Below are 21746 nucleotides of genomic sequence, written 5' to 3' on the forward strand. Positions count from 1 at the left end.
GAGCTCCCGGGCTTTGCCGAGGGCAGCAAAGCCAGCCCTCTGCGCGGGATATTGGTTTTTCCTTGTTGTTCTTCTTCTGGAGAAGACGACGACGTCCTGGCCCCGCAGCACCGGCGAGGCGCCGCGGGGAGGAGGGAGCGGGAGGGGAGGGAGCAGGACCGGGGATCCACGTGTGTCCGTCCACCCTTCCTCGCGCCCGTTTCACTCCGCTTTTTTGATAAAAATCTGAAAGAAGCGAAGGCTGGGATCAGAGAGGAGCGGGGGGGGGGGAAGGTGGTGGGGAGGTGACGAAGCCCAGCTCACCTCGCTCAAGATGATCCACACCGGGGAGTCGGTCTGGATGGACAGCCTGATGGCTTCCAGCGGCCCGAAGGATGGGTCCACCTCGCCCTCTGCAACACCCTTGGAGAAGGAGCCTGGGGGGGGAAGCACAGGGGTGAGATGGGAACGGTCCCCTGGCATCCAGCCCCCCCCCATACCCCAAGGGGATCACGAGCAGCCCCCTGCCCGCAGCTCCCCGACACAAGATGAGCTGAAAAATCAGCGGCGTGGACATCAATTCAGTGCAAAATGCTACACTTAGGGGAACAAAAAAAAAAAAAATCAGCTAAACAAAACAAAATGGGGAGTATTTGGCTACGCATCACTGCTGTGCAAAAGGCGGGGGGGGGCGGGCAGAGTGGCCTGATGGCAGCACCATCCTGTAAAAGACACGTCAGTTCAGGATCACGGCATGGAGGCAAGTCTTATATCAATAGTTCTAGCAAGGTCTCAGCCTGTTGCTATGTCCCATTTTTGGGTGTGATTTTTTTTTTTTTTTTTTTTTGAAAATGCAACTGGGAGAAACCAGACAGCATGCAGAGGAATGCTAAAATGGCAAAAAGCTATGCGTGCCAGGGAATTTTTCTTTTATTTGTCTATTTAAAAAAAAAAAAAAAAAAGTCTTGGCAGGGACACCAGGCCTTTACCACGCACCAGCAGGTCCCCATAGGCTGCAATCACTCATTCTTGTCCAAGGGCAGGACAAGAACTAAAACAAGCTCAGGTGGCAGGACACAAAGTCCAAGCTGCAAGTGGTGTGAATACCAAGACAGGCTGTGGAGGGAGAGTGCGAAATCGCGCGTGGTGGAGGTTTTTAACATCAGGTTAGGCAAACGGGTAATCTGAATAATTTGCTCCCAGCTCTGAGCAGAGAAGTAGAACTGAAAACTACCTGAAGAGGACGCCTAGTCGAAGAGGGGAGGGAGGGCAGTGGAGGAGAGGAGACAGTGACAACTAAATCCTGTTCCAACCTGGCTCCTGGCAAGCAGGAATTACTCTTTGCCAAGCAAACAGCACTAAGGGTCTCGATTCACTTGAAGGTGAGGATATGGGCTGCGTTATCAAACCCAGCGGGCAGTTTACCACGCCGCACCCTGCTGTACCTATCTGGATGTAGCCATCTGGCATCCTGCGGTATTTGACGACTGCACCTCTTCCCTCCTGTAAGGCTTCCTTATCCGACTGCAGGCTCTGTGAGAAGGGAAGGAGCTTTGTGCAAGGCCAGTAGCAAGAGCCACCCGAAAGCCCCAAGCAACAGCAGCAACCCCAGAGCTGCTCTCGCCAGCAGCCCTTGGCACCTCATCCCCCCGCCTGGCACCCTGAGCCTCATGCCCCAAAACAAGAGGACGCTTGCTGCCCTCACGCTGCTGCTTCCCCTGCACCACCCTGGCTCCATCCCCTCCTCTGCAGCCATCCCACCCATCTGAGCATCCCCTCTGCAGGCAGGGACGGCTCCCATCGTGACTGCTCAGCGCGGGATCTCCGCTCCGGAGGTGGTACCACACCAGGTGTGACCCCCCTGGCTCCCAGTCAGCACCTCTCAAAGGCACTCGAGTCTTGTAAAGCTTTTCCTGATGGCTTTAAGCAGTTCCCTTCTCTCAAACCTCTTTTGCTTCCCACTCCACCCCCATCTCAATTCTCAATAAAACACTTACGTCAAACGGCAAAACCTCCACAGTTGTATTGAAGAGTTTGTCTTCTGGGTGCTCAATGTTCCCGCTGCGGAAGAAGAACCTGTGACAGAGACCAAAGTCATGGTAACCCACGCTGAGCATGGGGCAACATGATGGCTTTCACCCCAGTTGAACCATCAAACCGCTCAACCTAACAGGCACCTTCTCAAAAAGCCCACATGCACATGGTTTGTAAGGAGACTGCACCAGAGTAGCAACATCATGGCTTGCTCACAAGCATAGGAAAGCAAAGGGCTCCAGCAAACATGGCCCCACCAAAAAAAGGTCAGGTTGTCCTCCTCCTGGAAGAGCACTGCTCCCTCCTCCTGGGCAGCCAAGCAGAAGACAGCCAAGAAATTCAACATGAGCCAGAAGAGCAAAAGGGAGGTGTCTCCACATGCTCCAGGCTGTCCCCACGTCCCCTGCCCTGCTGATCCCCTCAAGCACTGGCCTTTCGATGCGGAGTGGTTTGAAGAATCTGAATCGGATGAAGTCTCCGGCGGTGGGAGTGAAGGCCCAGAAAAAGTCCTCCCGCAGGTAAGCCTTCTCCAAGGTGAAGTGCTGGTAGGTTTTCAGGCTGGTGCTCACCTCCGCAGGAGGGTTGACGTGCTCTTTCCGCAGGGCCTGCTTGCCAAAGTCCTTGTCCTTGGTAAGCGCAAAGCAAAAGGGCAGAAAAGGGTCATGAGCTGCTTTCGCCTGTGAGGAACAGGGGTCCCAGCAACAAGGCACCGCAAATTAAAAGCTCTCAGTTTGCACAGTGTAGGATGAGGGATGGAGGTGAGCTGGGGAAGGCACCAGACAGGGCAATGCACGGCTGGATCCCAGGAGGACGCAGCTCCAGGAGAGGCAGCGCAGAGCAGCACCACTGCTCTGCACTCTGATCCAGCACCAAAGAGCCCTTCATTGTCCAAGTGGCCCCAAACACGTGTCCCTGCCCCAGGAGCTCTGCAAACAGTCCTTACACCTGAGGAGAAGGTGGCTGGGAGGCTGATGATAGCATAGAACAACTGGATTACATGGCCTGACGAACACTGCACTGCAATGCAAACTGGATTACAACGTCCATTTACCTGGGGATCAGACGGACACAGGACTGAGCACAGCCCAGGGATGCGTGTCCATGGATCTTGCACATACAGCTGTGGGAAGCTCGATTTTGCTGATGTTTAACCATCACACACACACAATTTAAGCTCTTTCACAGCAAGGTCTAGTTCGCCTATCAATCAGCACATCCCAGGAACAAGGAGAGGGGTGGGAAGGAAGTCAGACCAACCCAGGAGTCATCTCTCCAGGGTTTTTGAGTAGATGCTTTGAAATCACACCCAGACCATGGTTTGGTACTCAGGAAGGGCGGCCAGGGCCAGTACCAAGGCTTAAAAGCCTGCAGCGACTCTTGGTACACGTCACTGCCACTCTGAGAAGTAGGAGCTCCATGAGCTCACTGTAATTCAGAACAAAACACAACCACTGCACAGAAATCCAGCTGCCACTGTCCCACCGGTTGCTGTCACTGATGTTCCCACCCCAAAACCAGCCAGCTCCTGGGTGCCTGCAGGCCAGGCCTGGCAGAAAGGCCATCTGCGACTTGGACAGGCAGCTGATACCCACCTTCAGCTTCTGTATCTTCCCAGCCAAGGAGGAGTGGGTTCCCACGTGCTGGAAGAGGGAGGGCTTGAAGCGGATCCTCAGGTTTGCCTTCTGCCTGTCGCAGTGTTTCTGAAACGAGACAATCCCGCAGAGCCCCACACTTAAACCTCTGCGGTCAGCTGTGACCCACGAAAAGAACGGAGAAGGGCACAAGGAGTGATAAACACCCTTGCCTCTCCATCTCTTATGCCTGTCTGTGTTGTTTTGGCCTTAATTTGGCTTTAATTTAACCAGACTCTGGAGGAACCTGTCCATGACTCTCGGCCGCTCACCCACCGGGCTCTGCTGGGCAGCCGGAGTGCCCAGGTTTAAATGCCAAATTTCTCCTTGCCAAGCATAGCTGAGCAAATCTCCTCTGTGCTGTCAGGTAGGGACAGCCAGAGAATTTAGTTTCTTTTGTCCTTGGCTTATTGGGAAAGCCTTTTTCCTACAACTCAGGGATCACCGATGTCTGAAGGTAAGTCAGTCCTGGGATGATTCAGAGCCTAAGTGAACAGGTAGCAAGTGTAGGCTCTTTTCAGACAGGCAGAGTTTTTAGTTTGTTGGCAGGTGTTGTTAAGCAGATGTATGGCACGTGCCATTGTCAAAGCTGTTGGGCTGTTTCACGCCCATCCCACCACGTAAATAAACTTGGAGATGCAACTCCAATGCAGCCAGTGATTTTCCATGGGGTGGAGGAAGAGAGATGATAGAGAGGAAACAAAGGACAAAGGGGAAAACCACTGAGAGCGTGGAGACAAGAACTCAACATTTTAAAAATAGTTCATTTCTCTCAGTTTGGAGGAGCAGAACAAAAATACAGGGTTAAAAACCAGAGGGAGAGGGCATTTGTTTTCCGACTTTTGCTTTTTCCAAGAAAAGAAACGCATGCACACCCCTACCACCATCTGGTCTTGCAGCCTCCCACCCAAGAGAAACCCCGGCAGAAATCCCACCGCCGGGCGCTGCGTCACCGGCTGCCTGGCACCAGGCAGGGCGCAGTGGGGAAAGCCAGCCACACCGAGCCCCCGCGATGGGCTGCCCCCACGGGCCACCGCCACCGTGCCGGGAGCTGGGAAATTCCAGGCATGACCCTTGTGAGCTGCAGAGGAGATAATCCCCTAATCCAGCTCACGTTACATTAGAAAATTAAAACTAGCCCTGCTAATGGGAGAGACCCTACTCATTGCCAGCAAACCCAGATGCAACCCTATCAGGTCTGATCTCACTCTGGATGGGGAGAGAAGGAGAAAGGGGAACAGAGGGAGGTACAGCATCTCCTGATTTCTCTTTCTCCCCTTTTCCCCTTCTGCTAAAGAAGCACTTGCTGAAAGCAGCGTTGTCTCACTAGAGCCAGGAGGGGGAATGGCTCAGTTGGTGGTAAGAAGGTCATCCTTTCACACAGCTCTACCCCAGGTAAATCTAAAATTAGTTAAAAAAGAAAGAGCAGAATGTATCCAGAGCAGGCAAAGCGCTTACCAAAAGCTCAGGTCAAACAAACTTTCAATCAAAAAGACAAATCCTCCCCACGACCAATTTGATTCTGCACAGTGGGATTTACAAGGGAAAGTCATGTTTGAAAGGGCGCTGTGCAGAGTTAATCATGCAAACAGTGGGGGAAAGGAGCCAGAAATCCACGCAGAAAGTAGGTTAATTTTTAAAAAGGCAACACATTTAAGAGGTTTGCAGTTTCCCCTGGGAAAACCTTGGCTCCGCCAGGTAGGAGAAGATGAGCGAAGAAGATGAGCTAAGAAGATGATCCCGCGCAGCAGGATCTGCATTTAATCAATGCTCAAGCTGAAGATTTTGAAGGGGGGGAGCACAGGCAGCAGCATGGTTCCCAGCTCCATCCCAGAATCCCACCACCCCGGCTTCGCCCATGGCTGTGAGGACCCCGGGGGCTGCCGGACAGGCCTGGGGACTGCTCTGTCACACCTGAGCACATGGTTTGAACTGCCAGGAGGACATGATGGACATCATCTGAGACTGGTCCTGCTGCACCCGGGGGACTGGACCTGACATCACAGCCTCTGCCAGGGATCCAGCCAAATTAAATCACATCCTTGCCCCAACTCTGCAGAGCCCTGAGGATGCCCTGTCTCCCCCCCAACACAGAAATCAGTATTTATCATCCCCAGAGTGACCACTTGCTCTGGCATTTGCCTCCACAAAGTAGTTGTGGCCACGAGGTCCATCCTAAGCGACTGGCTTCAAGCTCTGCAGAGGGACTCCGCTGCTCATTCTCTGCCGCGGGAGGAGGGCGAACGAGCATTTGAGTAAATACAGTATGTTCAGAGAGGAGACAGGAGAGTATCTGGTGGTGAGCTCATCTTACATTTGCTGTCACACACACTCCTCCTCTGCCCTTCCCACTCGCTTTAGCCCCTTGCTGCTGCCGCCAACGGGAGTTCAAACACAACCTCCGCAGGGCACGGGGGCTTCTGTGCTGCTGTCTGCAAGGCTTTGTGCAGGCAAACGAGATGGCAGCAGGAAAACAGAGCCCGTTTCACCCCTCTGCACCTCCCTAGAAACGCCGACAAGAGCTTTGTGGGCTCTGGCTTTATTTTGGCACACTACGCACGGCGGGCTTGCTCTTGGGTCATCTGGGGTGAGCTCTCTGGGCAGCCTGCGTGTGCGCTCCAGGTGGGTACGGTACATGAGCCCAGAGCCAAAGAGTTATTCTGGGGTTATAAGTCAGCGAGCAGGGGAACGGCTTCAGGGAGAGAAGCACACTGGAATAAAAAAACAGCACAGAAGAATGGGGAACAGCTACTCTCCTCAAGGACTGGAGGAGGAATACCCTGTTAGTGCGTAGATGCAGAAATAATGCCTTTTCTGGCAGCTGCAGACTACAAAAGCCTGAACTCCCAGGTCTTTGCTTACACAATCAGCAAGGACACCCTGCAGCACACTCCACAGGGACAGCACGGTTCGGTGCAAAGTCAGTTACCACCAAAGCTCACAGAAAAGATCCTCTGGAGACACAGACCAAGCGTACATTTGCTCACACAAAACAGAAGGTTTCCCTTCAACAGAAGTTGTTTACGTACTGCATCTTTCTCGGGGTTGCAGACTTTCACCCAAAGGATGTGATCCAGCAGCCAGTCAATGGGTTTGTCCTTATAGAACATCAGGATGAACTCCACGATCAAGCTCAGATCCAGAGACTTGAACATTTTTCCTACAGCACAAAGAAAGAGAGAAGAGAGAGCAGCTACGGTATGAAATGGTCAAGAATCAGAGCTGGGAAGAAAAAAAACTTGGGAGACTGGGCTGTGGAGGTTGGATGTGTGCATCTCTCTACGTAAAGGAAATAGCGTGCAGCTCTGTTTTATGTACCAGTACTGCCGGCATTGCTAATACAGTTCCGGATTTAATATTCATTGCAGAACTAGAAAGCATTAGCGTCTCACAGGTCACAACAGTATCAAAAGGTCTAAAACTCTTCCATTCAGCAGGGAGAAATAAGGATGAAAAACATTCAGCCAGCTGCAGGACAGACCATTTCCTGCCCCCAAAACTACAAGTTTTAAGCCAGTCAAACCAGCATCCAAAACAACAGATCAAGCTGCTACTGCAACCATGTACTGCTGTTCCCAAAATAGTTCTGTGCTGATGTAAACTTCCTTTTTCACACTCTTAGGCAACGCCAGATCCCATCCAGCCTAAAAGCTACTGGTCACATCTAAGCTGTTTGGCTGTCGGCTGGGCCACCGACCAGGTTTATTTTTATTAAAAGTGAGTATCAGCAGTACCAGCTGTGAGGAACTTTCTCCCCTGTGCAAACGCAGGGGTCATTGCAAAAACAGGGAGGGATCAAGTCTGAGTATTTTACCATCTTATGGGGACAACTCATTGGACCACGAGCATAAGTGTTTGCAAGAACCAGCGGGCACTTGTGCCCATGCCTGACGGGACTGGGGTAAGTGGGGGAGAACATTACCAATAAACCCCAGCTGAGAAAACTCCAGGATCATCCACTCCTCGGAGGGCTGCTGCAAGGCAAAGTTCTTCATCGTGCTGAGATAGTTTGGTTTGGCCACAATATCATCCTCCAGCTGCAAGAGGAAAGGACACTCAGTGCCAATGATCCATCCAGGTTCCACTAAGAGCCTCTCCGTGCAGAGCAATCACGCCGTAGACCGGAGGAAGGCTTTGGCACAGACCTAATTTATTTCGGAATATGCTCCAAGCAGATTTTTCTCACCCAATCTAACAGGTAAACGAAACAAGGATTCCTGCCCTCCCTAGGCAGGAGGTCTCCAAGTCTAAAGCATCTTAGAAACCTAGCTTTTGAACCTATCTGGTTAAAACTTGCTCCCACTCTGCTGCATCACACAACTGGACGTGCTTTTTGCCCACTCTCAGCTGGGTATGAGCCACAGTGAACTCACAGGTACACCCATCTCCCCTCCGCCCCCAGCACCGAACCCACCTGCACGTAATATATGCCTTTGGACTGGGCATACATCATTAAAAAGCAGTAGTCAAGGTTCTGCTTTGTCCTCCACCTGCAAAAGACAAACACGATGGGAGCGCCGATCTCTCCTGGGATACCGGGCTGCACGGGGGAGCCAGCCGAGGCTGGGTTTAAGCCGGGAAGGTGACACAGTTTTTGGAGGAGGGGATGGCACATGACCTCTCCCTTTTGGTCTCCAACTGGTCAGCTAAGAGTTACTGGAAAACTCAGGGACTTCCAAAATGAACGTAACCAGGGTTAAAATGACCCCCTCGCTCGGTGACAGAAACACTGCAGTACGAGGCAAGCCCTGCAAAGCTGGCACCAGTTCATACCCCCCGTCCCCCAAGTCTTTCCAGCTTTTGGATAAAGCAAGTTTAAGGGCCTCACCTGGCCCTGCAGAAGAGTTTTCCCTGCTGGAGTCAGTGGGAAAGTGCTGCAGCTACTTAATTCAGAGCTTGGTTGCTTTTAAGTTCATTGATTCTTACCTGACTCTCTCCTTGGGGTCCCCAAAGGATTCCCGCAGGTGGGAGAAATCAGGATAGAAATGCGGAGACGGGGAAATTACCTCCAGGAGACCTGAGTGTATTTCCTTTGGGAATCTGAGGGAGAAAAGCAGCAGTAAACAAATACCTCCGTGTCTGACACATCATTTCGTAGACCAAATCACTAGGTAAACACGGAGCCGCAGAACCAAACAAAAAATACGGCCTCTAAGATAAAACTTCCCCAGTAGCTAGTACACTTCTAGGCCTCACCGAAGGACATCAGCAGGGACTGCCACGGAGTTTTAAAGCTGCTCTCTCCCTCCCATGGTCTCTAATAGCCCCACATTCGTGTGCTCCCCCCCGCCCAGCATCCCTCCTCCCTCCTGCATGCACATACGGGTCAGCTTTAAGGACCAGCCGCGAGCACCACGTACTCTCTACAGGATTAAACGGACCTGCAGACTGGTGCACCAAAGAAAGGACTTGCTGGTATTACCAGCATTTAGAGATTTTCCAAATGCATCAGTAATTAAAAGCCATTTTGCAGAGATTATGTTATGCATTTCCGATAAGTTACTTAAAACACTGCTGTGTGGTAGTTAGGACAGCCAGCAGGAATTCCACCTCGTTCCCTTATGCTGATAAAATCAGCATCTATTTTCCCTATGATGCTGTTAAGAATCCTTTAAAGAGTCAAACTCAAAAAAAATGTCACCCATCTGAAAAACAGGTACCTACAACAGCCTTGCAAGCAATACCCAGAGGTTACTGTAACTGTGAGAGATAAGCGGGAAAACCAGTTATTTTTATACTGCCTTTTTGAGAACATTTGGTGCAAGGCTGACTTCCTTTGTTTTTGTAGAGCCTGGAGGACAGGAGATGGGGCAGAGGGAGACAAAGCAGCGAGACTGCCAAAAACTTCTCACTTATTTTTCCCTTCCTTATTCCCTCCTTGGGACTGGCAAGATTTTCAGCTAACATTTTCCAATCTTCCCTTCCTCAGGCAGCAGTGAAACAGAAGCTTCTCACTGGGCTGATAAAACCTGTACCAAAGCAGCAACGGCTTTCTCCCTCCTGCGATATGAGCTCAGCCTGCCCTGGCCCCACACCACCTCAATTCAATTTGGAAGACAAATAATTTCAGTGAATCAGGGAAGGGCAGGAGGCACTGGCGAGGGGGGACAGCAAGAAATCAAATCATTAAGTCAATTAAAGTTTCAGGCCTTCTATGCAGAAGCACTCTCTGCAGCAGCGCCCAGTAATTTCATCAGGATCCATCGGACAATCGGCCCATTATCCCCCGATAAGTGCGTCCTCCTGCCAGCAGGCAGGAGGAGGAAAGCTCTGCCAGCTCCTGCACAGCAAGATGGAGGGCTGTGTTTCAGCTCTTCTGCAAGTGCCCGGGAACACAACCCTCCCCACGCGCATCCCGGCCCCTCTCCCACCATTGGCTCGGGACGTGGGGCGCCGGGAGGATGTGCTGCCCTTTTGCCTCCCCTTCTTATGGCGACTGCGAGCCTTTGGAAACACGCAATCGCAGGAGCTGGACGGGAGTCACAGCCTCTTCTCTCACCACCTTTTTCTTTTGCCTCCGAGCTCGGATGCTGTTAACGCCTGGACCGGCTCACGGTTAATAATCCGTCACTGGCTTCTGCTTAAACTGCCACAGATGAAGCTGCAAAAGCCACTAAGACTCCAGGACATAAATAGCAGCTAGCATAAGAGACAAATGTAACTAGCGCCTGGCACAAGGGAAAAACAAACAGGCTGGAGCGGGAAGAAAAATGGATCATGGATTTTAAAGCAAAATAAGGCAGGAGCATTTGGGCGTGCTTACCGCACTGCCCAGTTGCTCTGACTCCGCAGAGCAGGTAGAGGGCTGCACTAGACACAGGAAAAAATTGCCAGGATCACTGGAAACCTAAATAATCCATCTTCTCACAATGCCACAGGACAGAAAGAGCAAAATGAACCAGCATGACCGTGTGTGGTAAATACTGCGAGCACAAAGCAGCCTACTGGAAGCTACATACGGGATGGATTTTAGAACAAGCAGAAAGTGGAAGCGGCAATAGCAAAGACAGCCCAGAGTTTAAGAATAGAAAAGAACCCAAACAACAAAAAAACAAACAAAAAAAGGGAAGCAGAAAAGTGTGTATTTTCTCCTAATGAAGCTGTTCCCTGGCCTCGCTACAGGCACAGACCGTACCGCCGTAGTCATTTGGAAGTGCTTACAAGTTTTTGATATTTTCTGCCACTCCAGCTGTGTACTGCGGATCTGTCTGAAAACAAAAGATAAGCAGCGTTAGATCCTTCAGCTTCAGCCTGTGCCCCCTGTGGCTCAGAAATCACCTTGAACACACCCCGGGGGTACTGTCAGCACCTCTGTACCATCTTCATGTCTCCTTTCTTTCAGTTTAACTGCTCTCCTCATGCTAATGGACTCCTAGGAACCCTCCTTTGTGGTCAGTGTTAACCAAAGGCATCACACACCAAAATCCACCCCAAAGGACTCAAGACACTGTCCATCTTCCCCACATGCTTTCCTGGCACTTCTGCCCCTGCCAGTGCCAAGCATTTGCACAAAGTGTTAACTTCTGGGATATTTGTTTTTTTCTCCATACATGCTGGCTTTCATCCAAGCGAATACTCTTGGCAGAAAAGGATCTCCATCCCTTTTGTGAAAAAGAGGGGTCTATTTATAAGCATGCATTTTTCATTTCAGGTTTATTTCGATGCTTTTCTTTCTAAAAAAACCAGTTTGTTCCCACAATCAACCTGGCAACCCGTAACAGTTGGGAGGCAAAGGTCAGCAGCGCCGCATGCCGCTATCTGTGGGCGAGATAAGTGCAAACACAGGGACAGTCACCAAACAGAAACCATCTGCACAGTGACCGGGAAAACAAAATCCAAGAACAAAGGGCAGGAGACCCAGGAGCAAAAACCGTGCCTGTTTCCTGGTGGTGGCATTGTTTTGGGCGGTCGTACGGATCATGGGACTGCGTGTCCCGGGTGGATCTGCAGACACAGCATTGCAGAAGCCGGGACCGGCTGCCACTGCGCTCGGTGCTGGGCAGAGGTGAGAACTGAGACGCCAGGAATGTGTGTCACGAGCTGAGGACAGCACTTCCACGCTGGAACGGTGACAAGGGAGGGTTTTCTCAAAAGCAAAAAGGTCCCTTTCCCAAACAGGGCTCAGGCTCCTGGTGCTGGACTGATTTCTTACCTCAGCGCTGCCAAGAAAACAGCAACGGGCAAAACGAGGGCAAGAAAGATGCTCCTGGCTTTGGGAGCAAACGTGCAGCTCTCCCGGCCAGCCCAGCCGCCGTGGGTGACACCCGCAGCGGTTAGCGGTGGCATTTGGAAATGAGAAGTCTCCATCCCGAAAAGGACATTCAGTTGCTCCACTCATCGTCCTGAGCCTCCAAGTTACCCAGCGTCTGCTCCGGGTTCATACCACCCCCTCTGCTATTTATCCCGTGCCTGAGGAGCCCTAACAAGCGACACCGAGTGCAGGTACATCAAGAAATGCTTTGGGAAGAGGCAGAGCGGGCACAGCGGTGGCTGACGCTTGCAGGGAAGGAGGACGTTGTGTAGCTACAAGAGCAAGCTTGGCAAGAGAGGACAGTGACAGCGGTGGTGATCTGCAACAACTACCATCGCTGTTACTGGGCTATGGCGCGTGTGCTCCTGCACTTCACGGTATCAGAATTAATATATTCGTTGTTCACTTCCCTCATCACAGGTACACGCGGAAAGTCAGGAGCTGCCATCACAGCATGCACCCTATTTTCAAGTCAACTGAAGAAAATATTACTGCAGTCCAAACCAGGAGATATTTTTGGTCAAGTTGCTTAAAACCTCTCATGCTTTAACTCACCTGCTGTGAAAACAGCCATCAAACCTGTCCTGGCTCAAAGCAAAATGACAGCCAAGACCAAACCTCATTCCCAGGCACTTTGGGCTACACCCATCTGAGCACACCTTCCCCTTGTACAAAATAGCAGCCAGAGACCCGACAGCCAAATGCTACTCAAAATGTCAAATTATGGGTAAACAGGCAGCAAACCCAGACATTTATCTTTGTTCTGCTCCCAGTAACATGCTACTGAGGTTTATCTTTCTCACCGGATTTCTGGAAATTAAGACAAATGCACTTCAAGCTCAAGAAAATAATCCTGAGGGGAAAGCCATGGAGAAAAATAACCATCTAAACCCATAGATAAAAGCAGCTCTTGCGGATTAATGTATCAAGGCTTTTTAGCCCTTGGATTCAGCAACTGATTCCGGGCTCCAGACACCAGTATGAAGAGGCATATTAGTCTCAGCCCCAAATCAGCAGGCTCTTGGGTGTCGAGAGGGGTTTAGTGCTGTCTTACAGATACACGGAGAAACGAAGCTGCTTCAGGAGCAGGTCCGAGAGCTCCCCTGGACATGGCCATGGGGCTGCTCCAGCACACTTTGGGAAAAACCACTCAAGCACCCTGCAAGAGCCATCACGATTTAGATCAGAAAGATAAACGCACGTGCCACACTGCCAGCTGCTAACACAACGTGTTTGCCCGCTCGCATCCTGACCCTCTCTGGCCCAACTGGTGTTTGATTTTGGGCAGGACGCATCTAATGAGGCGGGTGTTGGTCTCTTTTCCCAAGTAATGAGTGATAGGATGAGAAGAAACGGTCTCAAGTTGTGCCAGGGGAGGTTTAGATTGGATATTAGGAAAAATTTCTCCACTGAAAGGGTTTTCAAGCATTGGAACAGGCTGCCCAGGGAAGTGCTTGAGCCACCATCCCTGGAGGTATTTAAAAAGACTTAGGGACATGGTTTAGCGGTGGCCTTGGCAGTGTTAGGTTTATGGTTGGACTCGATGATCTTAAAGGTTTTTCCCAACCTAAATTATTCTATAATGATCCCGGTCGGACGGCAGCCCAAGGCTGGGGTTATCTGCCCCGGCAAGCGGCAGAGCGGACCTCCAGGTGGGCAGCCATCCTGTTTGGCACCAAGTTCGGCAGACAGCGGGATGGGACAGGGGCCAGGGAAACGGGGTAAACAGGCAAAGCTCCGTCTTACCTCAGCGATGAGGACGACGATGACGGAGTCCTCCTTCTCCTGCTGAGTGAGCTCTGAGATGAGGGAGTTGAGGGTGTCGGTGAGGTAGGAATGGACCTCCCGCTTCACGCTGGGGATTCCCATCACGACGGACACTGCCCAGGGCCACGGAGAGATTTTAGAGAGGGGGGTGTGCTGGGACAAGACACTTTGCTCCGCTCCCATGACCGCCTCGTGGTTCACCTGCTCGGTGCCACGCTCCGTCATTAAAAACCAGCAGTGATCAGCAGGTTGGCGGGTTCCTGGGCTACGTAGGGTTCCCGTACTCCTGTCCCCCAGCCCAGTACCAACCAGCGGCACCCCAGTGCGCCAGGCTGGCAGGGCACCCGTGGCAGTCAGAGAGACTCTTTCTTTTCTCCCTGAAAGACTGATGTCTCAGGCAACACCACAAAACCCTCCCCCTCCTAAGGGCCTTTTCAGCCTGTGAACGGCAACTCCAAGACCACTCTTGTTCTCCAAACACCTCCCACAGCCAGAAACACCTCAATTTAGGAGGGGCACGTCAGCTCTTTGGCTTTGTGTTGGGATTTGGGAGCAGGGAGGAATCGTCTAGCAACCAAAGTCCTATACCAGATGGGATTTGTCTCCTAAGATGGGTTAGAGTCTCCATGAAGCGCCCTGCAAACTATGCTTTCATCTGACCTCCTTCCAGGCAAAGTCTAGAGCACTCTGGAGACGGAAAAAGCAGCAAAAAACATCTGGCAGAAGCATCGAGAACATTTTAGTGCCAGTCAAGAGCACAGACAGCACTCCCCGGTAGACTCGCAGATGTGACACGGCTTACCCACCCCGCGTGTCACGATACCAAGGAAGCTTGCATGATGCATGCAGCCGTTCCTCCAGTCCTGCTCATATCCATACCACAGCCAGGCCCGGAGGAAAGGGGAGGGACAGGCACCAAGGTGAGGAAGAGCACCAGAAGCAGCACTAATTCCCATTTACCTCCAGTGCGCCCCTGTCCCACATGCACGGCTGGCTGCAGACTGTTCTCCTTTGACAGCAAATGTGGCAAATGATGGAAGATGGTGGGAAGGTGCAGCACATTCTTGTTGGTGATATTCCACAGTTTTAACTTGGTTTCGTCTTAAAAAGGAAAAGGGAATAAATTGCAAGGCACGGTAGGTAGGAAGAGACTGCAAGGCAAAAAGCCTTTTTAGAGCAGCCTGGCCACCCGAGACTACTGCTGGGTTATAAAAAATCAGGCCAACCTTTAACATGCTACCACAAACCCAATTAAAGTTCAGCAGGAGCCATGAGGGCCTTTAAGAAGTCCCCAAATATTTGGGAAGGAGCAGGGAGAATGAAGATCAAATGAAGGTCAAATCGGATCTTTCTGTAGAGATCCAATTTTCTTCAACGGAGCAACTTAAAAAAAAAAACAAAAAACCCCAAATAAATTGGCAAGGGGTGCTCAGCCAGTGTAACTCCTTCCTCTCCCCTCTCTTTGGATACCCATTTTCCATATGGATTCAATACAGCCACAGGAAACAGCATATATGACTCGCAAGAAAAAAAAAACCCAAACTTGTAAGCAAGCAAATTGGCAAATATCCTCGGCAGAGGCAAATCTCAATGTTTAATGATGCATATGCACCTCCGATTAAACAGGAGTTTAAAGGTTCCCAAGTTCCTCTGAACTCCACAATTTGCTCGCGCCAGGGGAGAGAAGAGCACGTCCTGTCCGCAGCCCTGCACACACGCACACTCACGCACACCTCTCTACCTCCTCCTTAGTAACTGCTTCAAAACAGCCCGAGATCCTCAACTTCTCTGTTTATTCACCAGATAAGCTGCTCCAGGTCCGGTTTATATCCCGCAGGGCCTGTTTCTCCGAGATCGCTCTCTTGATCTCCTCCAGGACCAAGTTGAGCTCCTTCGAGCGCTTCAGGCTCTCCTGCTCGGCTGCGTGCAGTCGGTCCCGGAGGGCGAGAAACTCCCGCTGGTAGATGTCCACAACGTCTCCTGCGGATGGAAAACAGAGAGAAACTTTCTCCTCTGAGCTCTGAAGGGTTCCAAGCCACAAAATCAATGCCCATCATTCACACTTCCCCTACCTCCACAATCCTTAAAACATGGATTTAGGGAGCTGTGGTCCAGCACCCACCCATTGGTGAGAGGGTTGGAGAGAGGGCGGTTTAAGTTGCAGACCTACACTTAAAAAGCTACTCCCATTTTTCTCTTTAACTTGGGTTTCTGGGTCTTATAGAAATAGAACCTGGTTCTCTGTGACCAAAGCATGCAGCAAAAATAAGTTGCATGGTAGTTCTTCTTCACTGTATACTTGGAAAAGGGGAGTCAGCTGCTGGCATTAATTTTACAAGCAACATTCTGCATCTCTCTGTAGCTCCAGAAGTTTGGGTGTGCGAGTTGGTGACTGCTGGAGTGAGCAGCGGAGGACTGGAGTCAAGTGAAAAAGAACTGAGAGCACTGGTGGTGATGGCCTGTTAAAGCCATGACAAACCCAAGGAATATCAATATTTTTAATTGCCTCGCTCCTTGCTTTGGTTTCCTGATGGCACACAAAAGAAAGTTTTAAGAGCACATGTCAAAGGGCGTTCAAGTGGGTAATCCAGGAGAATCCTTGGACAGCATCTCGAAGGCCTTCTCCAGATGGCATGGGGCATCTCCCGGATGACCCTGAGTGATAGAAAGCAAGATGCTGGCACGGGGGATGCTGCTCAGCAGTGAGACAAGGGAAGGGACAGCACCTCCTCCAGCTTTGGAAGACAGTCCCAAATTCTAATGGCCAAAAGGGATTTTGGGAATCCAACCGCTCTGAAGCACGGCAGGATAAAGAATATCACATGGCAATAGCTGCCTGGATGCTTATATAAATCCAAGTGTTTGGATATGCACCTTAAGGATAAATGTAATATATAAAAAAGAAACTTTTGATGGGGTAATAAAGCTTTTTATTTTGAAACAACATCTTATCACCATGCCCTTTTTTAAGCAATAAAACTATCGAGAGCCTTCAGCCAGAACTAACTATACAATAGCTGGGAGTGGAATCAGTTAGCCATTAATGAACTTTCCCTGGCCATTATCTACTCCATTATTAATGAAACTACTCATTAAAAATATACTTTTATCTGTGGTCACTCATGTGTTTTCAGTAAGGCTATAACTCACAGGACTACACCCAAAACAGATTTATGCACTGAATAGCAGACCTTTAACCCAAACACGACCAGGAGAGGTAGTGACCAAAAATACTGCACTGGAACTTCTCAACACAGGGCTAAATATAAATCAGAGCCATTGAAAAAAGATAGACTGACTGCATCGACGACTTCTATTTTGGGGTCCATAAAGAAAAAGAAGAAGGAATTTTGATGATCAGACATACGCAGCTCCAAAGCACAGAGTTTCCAAGACAACAGCACTTCCCAGTCCAGCTCCAGGTAATGCCTAGGAAGCGCTCCCAGTTTTGCCCAGGAAAAATTTCCTCCACGGGGCCTCTTCCTCCCCAAAAAACCTTCTTAAAGACCCACTGCTTCAACACAAGGGATTCCCTCAAGGCAGTCTGGCTCCTATTAACCTTTCGGCATTATTTTCAAAGCCACTGGCACATGGGGAGAGAGCAGAGGAAGTTACACCCATTTGATTACTACGTCCATCTGACAACACGTTATTCAGAGAAAGTAGAGGGATAGATATAAACAAGACCAGTCCTTCCTTTTTCCTGTGCGGTGCTGCTCGCTTTCCACTCCTATTGAGAAAACATTTAAAAATTTGCAGAAAAAGAGGTTAACACCCAGCTTTGGGAGCTGCCACAGGAATTCACAGGAGGATGTCAGGCTTTAAATTGACTCCACGATGAGCTAGACCTTTACCTGCTGGTACCTCTCAGACACAAGAATATACCTTTCAGCTTCCCAGTACCCTAGATTATAGGTTTTCCTACTTGTATCTTTTACTGGCTGCATCTGTGAACACCAGCAAGGAACAAGTCTCACTTTCTGTTTTTGCACACACGATGGCAGGAACCGTGCTTGGGTAAGGCTGGAAGCATTTAGCTCTCGGCATACCGGGGGGTGACCATCCCGTGGATCCTATCAAAGCCAAATCACAGCTAAAGGCTGCCATTAGATCTTGTTCTGCAATACCTGGAGCAGAGTAAAGGCAAGGCTTTGCACTTAATGGCTTTTTCCAGAGCACTGCACTTCATTTGTGTCAGATTTAGAAGGGAAATGTCACTGATTATTCAGTCACTAATGACCTGCCCGCCGAAGCCAAGAGCTGTACTTTTCATTAGACTGCAATGGTGATGTGCAGTCAACCATTTGCTGCTTTTCTGGCTAATGGTTGGCAGTGAAATTGTATTTGTTTCCAGTGCTCTTGTCCTATGATGTCTTCGTAGTCTTTCCATTCTTTAATTAAAATTTCATGAAATTTAAAAGCTGATCGATTGTGACCAGTTCCGGTGACAGCTTGAACAGTCTGAGACAAAGCCCAAGATGGGCGTACAGTTTTCCACGAATTTCCAGTAATGCCATTTTGCATTCGTCGGTCTGCAATGCCACGTGGATGCAGATCTGCCGTCCTCACAAAAACCCTCAGCTGCTCAGCCAGGGAGGGCTCTGAAAAGCCACGGAGGGCAGCAGGGGATAAGGGGGGGGCAATTGGCTCCCATCTCTCCAAGCAAGGATGGACACAGAAGTGATTTGCTGCTAATTAGGCTGAACAAATTCTTCAGCTAGTGTCAGTTCAGCACAGACCCTTCATTTACCTTCCAAAGCAGCAGCACTCCCTATCTACATATTTATTGTATTCCCTCCCAGCACAAGACAGCAGAGCTCTTAAAATATCCCCAGACTCAAGCATTGCAGGACAAAAACTCCTAGCTATAACTATGCCAAAAAAAAAGACTCAGCATACTTTTTCTTGAGAGATAACGCATTGCTTCGGGCTTAAAATACACTGGTTTAATAAAGAAAGTCGGTGTTAGGGAACGGTCCGCAGGACAGACCTGGGAGACCAAAAACCTCTCAGGCTTGCAGCACAGATTGCGCATGCCCAGCACCCTGCAAACACCCCATTTCTCACCTTGCCATGCCTAATATTTGCACTCAACGGTCTTTCACAAGCTGTCTTTAGAAACAGGCTGGCTGCGAGGCTCCGAGCGTGCATCGAGCGGCTTCATACAAGCCGGCTCTCTGCGGGCCAGAGAAGGCAGCGCTGGGCGCAGCTGAGCACCGGCCGCCATCTGTCCATCCCGGCGCAGATCTGGGGGGGATCTGTCTGTCCCCGGAGGGGACAGCGGCCGGAGGAATCGTCGATCTGGGTGAGCATCGTTCACCGACCGACGGCTCTCCCAGCTCTGCTCCCTTCTCTCGCCCCGGCTGTGTCCCAGCCGCAGCTGCCAAGCTTCATTTTTATTTTTTTTTTTTTAGCGGGGGGCCCCCAGCTGAGATCCCTGCGCTGGTTTTGCCGAGTAACAACGCGAACCGCTGGTGAAGCAGCTGGCGGGGATGGCTCGAACGGGCTCCGCTCCCAGCAGTGGATGGGCACACGCTGGCGGGGCTCAGGGGCAGCCCCCCAGGAGCCTGACGTGGGCTCTGCAGCCTTCCCAAAGGTTTTCATCCACCCAAGACAGCGTCCGTTTAATAAAAAGGATTTCTCCGTGATGGAGAATTCTGTGGCTTCCATCTGATTGAAGTGACTATCAAGCGCAAACCATGTTTGCTAGCAGAGGCGAGGGCTGGGAAATCTGCGCCCACCCTGCTTATCCATTTTCAGTTTTTGAGTGAAAGCAAAATACCTATCTATCCTAATCCAGCAGACGGGCACAAAATCAGACCAGTGCCGATAAAACGCCCACCTTAAAACCTCACACGGTCATCCATATATATCTCTCTATATATACAGTCAGGAATGTTACAATTCTGTATTCTGCATTAGTCTTTCAAATCACACTCCAACCTCCCAGGGAGCCTGCAGTGCATTTTAAACATGTCTGTATTTCAGGACCAATTACTTTTGGTTTTGTTCTCCACAGATAACCTCTCCCAGCAGAGCAGACCCGTGGCCAAAGCCAGAGATTTCCCTCCAATTCAATCTTTTCAAAAGCAAATGCAGAGTCTTTACTAGCTGGATTTGCTTCTCATTAGGAAGACTTTCAAGAGACTTTGTTTAAAAACTAAAAACAATCCCCAAACCTCTAAACCGTTTATCTTTATAAAATCTTTGCTTAAAGAGCACAACTGCACCTTTTGACCTGTCTGCCTCAAGAGTTCCCAGGGCCAAAACAGCCGAAATAAAGTGTAGTCCCCAGTTTACAACATAAATGGAGTTGGTGCAGAAAACCGAACTGTCTACAGAAAACTTCTCTGCAATAACTATGCTCCTTTGTCTTATTTAAAGCACCCCTTTAATTAATAACCGCTCACCCTCTAGGACTTGCAAGGGCCTGGGGGGACTCCAGAGCACACAAACAACCCCCTCCCTCTGCTACAGCATCTATGTTACCCAAAAACGCAACCGGTGAAGCACAGGGAACCAAGCTGGAGAACCATCCCACCCCAGCTCGCCACCATCCCCGTCCCAGCCAGGCGCCTGCGCTGCCCACGCCTGGCTTCGTCCCCAGCCCTTCACAGGCGCTTTTGGAGTTAGATGACGATTAGGGTTTTTTTTTTTTTTTTTTTACGTTTTGATGTTTAATGATTTATATAATGCTGGCACCGCTCCGCACATTACACTCTAGATTACCCTGATTGAATCGCAACATTCATTAGGTATTTTGCTAACAGAATTTCACCAGACCATTAAAATGGATATAAGGAGTTACCGTGCCATATCAGTGAACTAAATTCAGCTCCTGAGATGAGAAAAAGGTTAGTCCTGCTTTACACGGAAATCCGATGGCTAGTGCAGTACACAGATGTTAGACACTTTGCACGCAGGTACACAGGGATCGGCAGTAACTCCACAATAAACACTTTATACCATTACAAGCAAAATATTGCCCTTCACTTATATGGCTGTAGAAGGAAAAAAGACCAGCTTTAGAGACTCACCATAAACAAAACCCCAAAGCATCCCCCCAAAAGTGGGAAGCGACTCTGCTGGGGTACATGGAGCTACAGGTAAGTTGTGGCAGTGAAAATAGTCTTAAGTAGCAGAAAGCAAAAGACAGGATATCCAGGTTCAGCATCCAAAATTCCCCCAAAAGTCACTGCCCTTGCCAGGCAGGATGAAGATTCAGCAAGTCTTTTCCTTTACATCTAAAGAAACACCAATCGTGCTCCCGTAAGATGAGCAAGATGAGAGATATATCGTCTTCCCTTCCATAAGCCTGCGGACCATTGTTCCCAGTCTTAGACTCATCTTTAAAAATCACATATATTTTGGCAGCTTAGGATATATGCAGCCATGATTTGCCTTAAGGAATTGAGCACCGACATGCCAAGCAACAAATCAAACACAGTCAAGGCCAGATTTCAGGGAGTGGACGTTATCTGGCAGGGTGAACCTCCCGAAATGCTCCAGCAGTTGCAACTACCCTGCTGGGGGCTGATTCGTCCCCATAGAAAGAGCATTTCAGCAGTGCCATCACCACACAGCAAACACAGATACTTTATTCAGTAAACATCATGCGACATTTGCAGCTCCACTGTGTCCCTAACCACCTGGATGCTCAGTCAAAACAGACATTTTCTAGCCACTGCTTATAGAAATACACCTCAAGCTTCTTTATTATGTTTCCTCAAACTTTTTTTAAAGAAAAAAAAGGTTTTAAAAGAAAAAAATTTTTAAAGAAACTTGCTTTCAAGTTTCTTTATTACATTATGTTATAATTTGTGGTTAACACCAGGACAGAAAGTAACATGGAAAGTAGAGTATTTAGTGCCACTAGAAAGCTCATTATTATTATTGGGAAAACAGCTGTAGGTGCGGAGAGCAGCAGGCAGGGCAGGGAACAGGGACGGAAGGAGGCGGCACGTGGGTTTCCGAGCTCAAAGCAATCGGGCTGTTAGATGGTGCTGGCACTGCCACTGACAGGGCAAGCCCCGGAATCACCATAATCATGGAACCACAGAATGGTTTGGGTTGGAAGGCACCTT

At 49.8% G+C, this 21746-nt stretch overlaps 1 protein-coding gene across 1 annotated transcript; it reads right to left on the reverse strand.

Annotated features, from left to right (window-relative positions):
• Nucleotides 1-144: 144 nt before the first annotated feature.
• Nucleotides 145-18975, reverse strand: MGAT4B (mannosyl (alpha-1,3-)-glycoprotein beta-1,4-N-acetylglucosaminyltransferase, isozyme B). The gene is made up of 16 exons (XM_010579207.1): nucleotides 18829-18975; nucleotides 17517-17609; nucleotides 15463-15682; nucleotides 14623-14763; nucleotides 13642-13775; nucleotides 10806-10852; nucleotides 8571-8684; nucleotides 8059-8134; nucleotides 7567-7681; nucleotides 6674-6804; nucleotides 3606-3713; nucleotides 2446-2639; nucleotides 1977-2055; nucleotides 1425-1512; nucleotides 304-416; nucleotides 145-225 (listed from the first exon to the last, which is right to left on the reverse strand). Exons 1-16 carry the CDS (start codon nucleotides 18973-18975, stop codon nucleotides 202-204), a joined length of 1824 nt encoding a protein of 607 aa, XP_010577509.1. The 3' UTR covers nucleotides 145-201.
• Nucleotides 18976-21746: the final 2771 nt, after the last annotated feature.

The sequence above is a fragment of the Haliaeetus leucocephalus genome, unplaced genomic scaffold, assembly GCF_000737465.1.
Source record: "Haliaeetus leucocephalus isolate CR32 unplaced genomic scaffold, Haliaeetus_leucocephalus-4.0 Scaffold656, whole genome shotgun sequence".
NCBI classification, from domain to species: Eukaryota; Metazoa; Chordata; class Aves; order Accipitriformes; family Accipitridae; genus Haliaeetus; species Haliaeetus leucocephalus.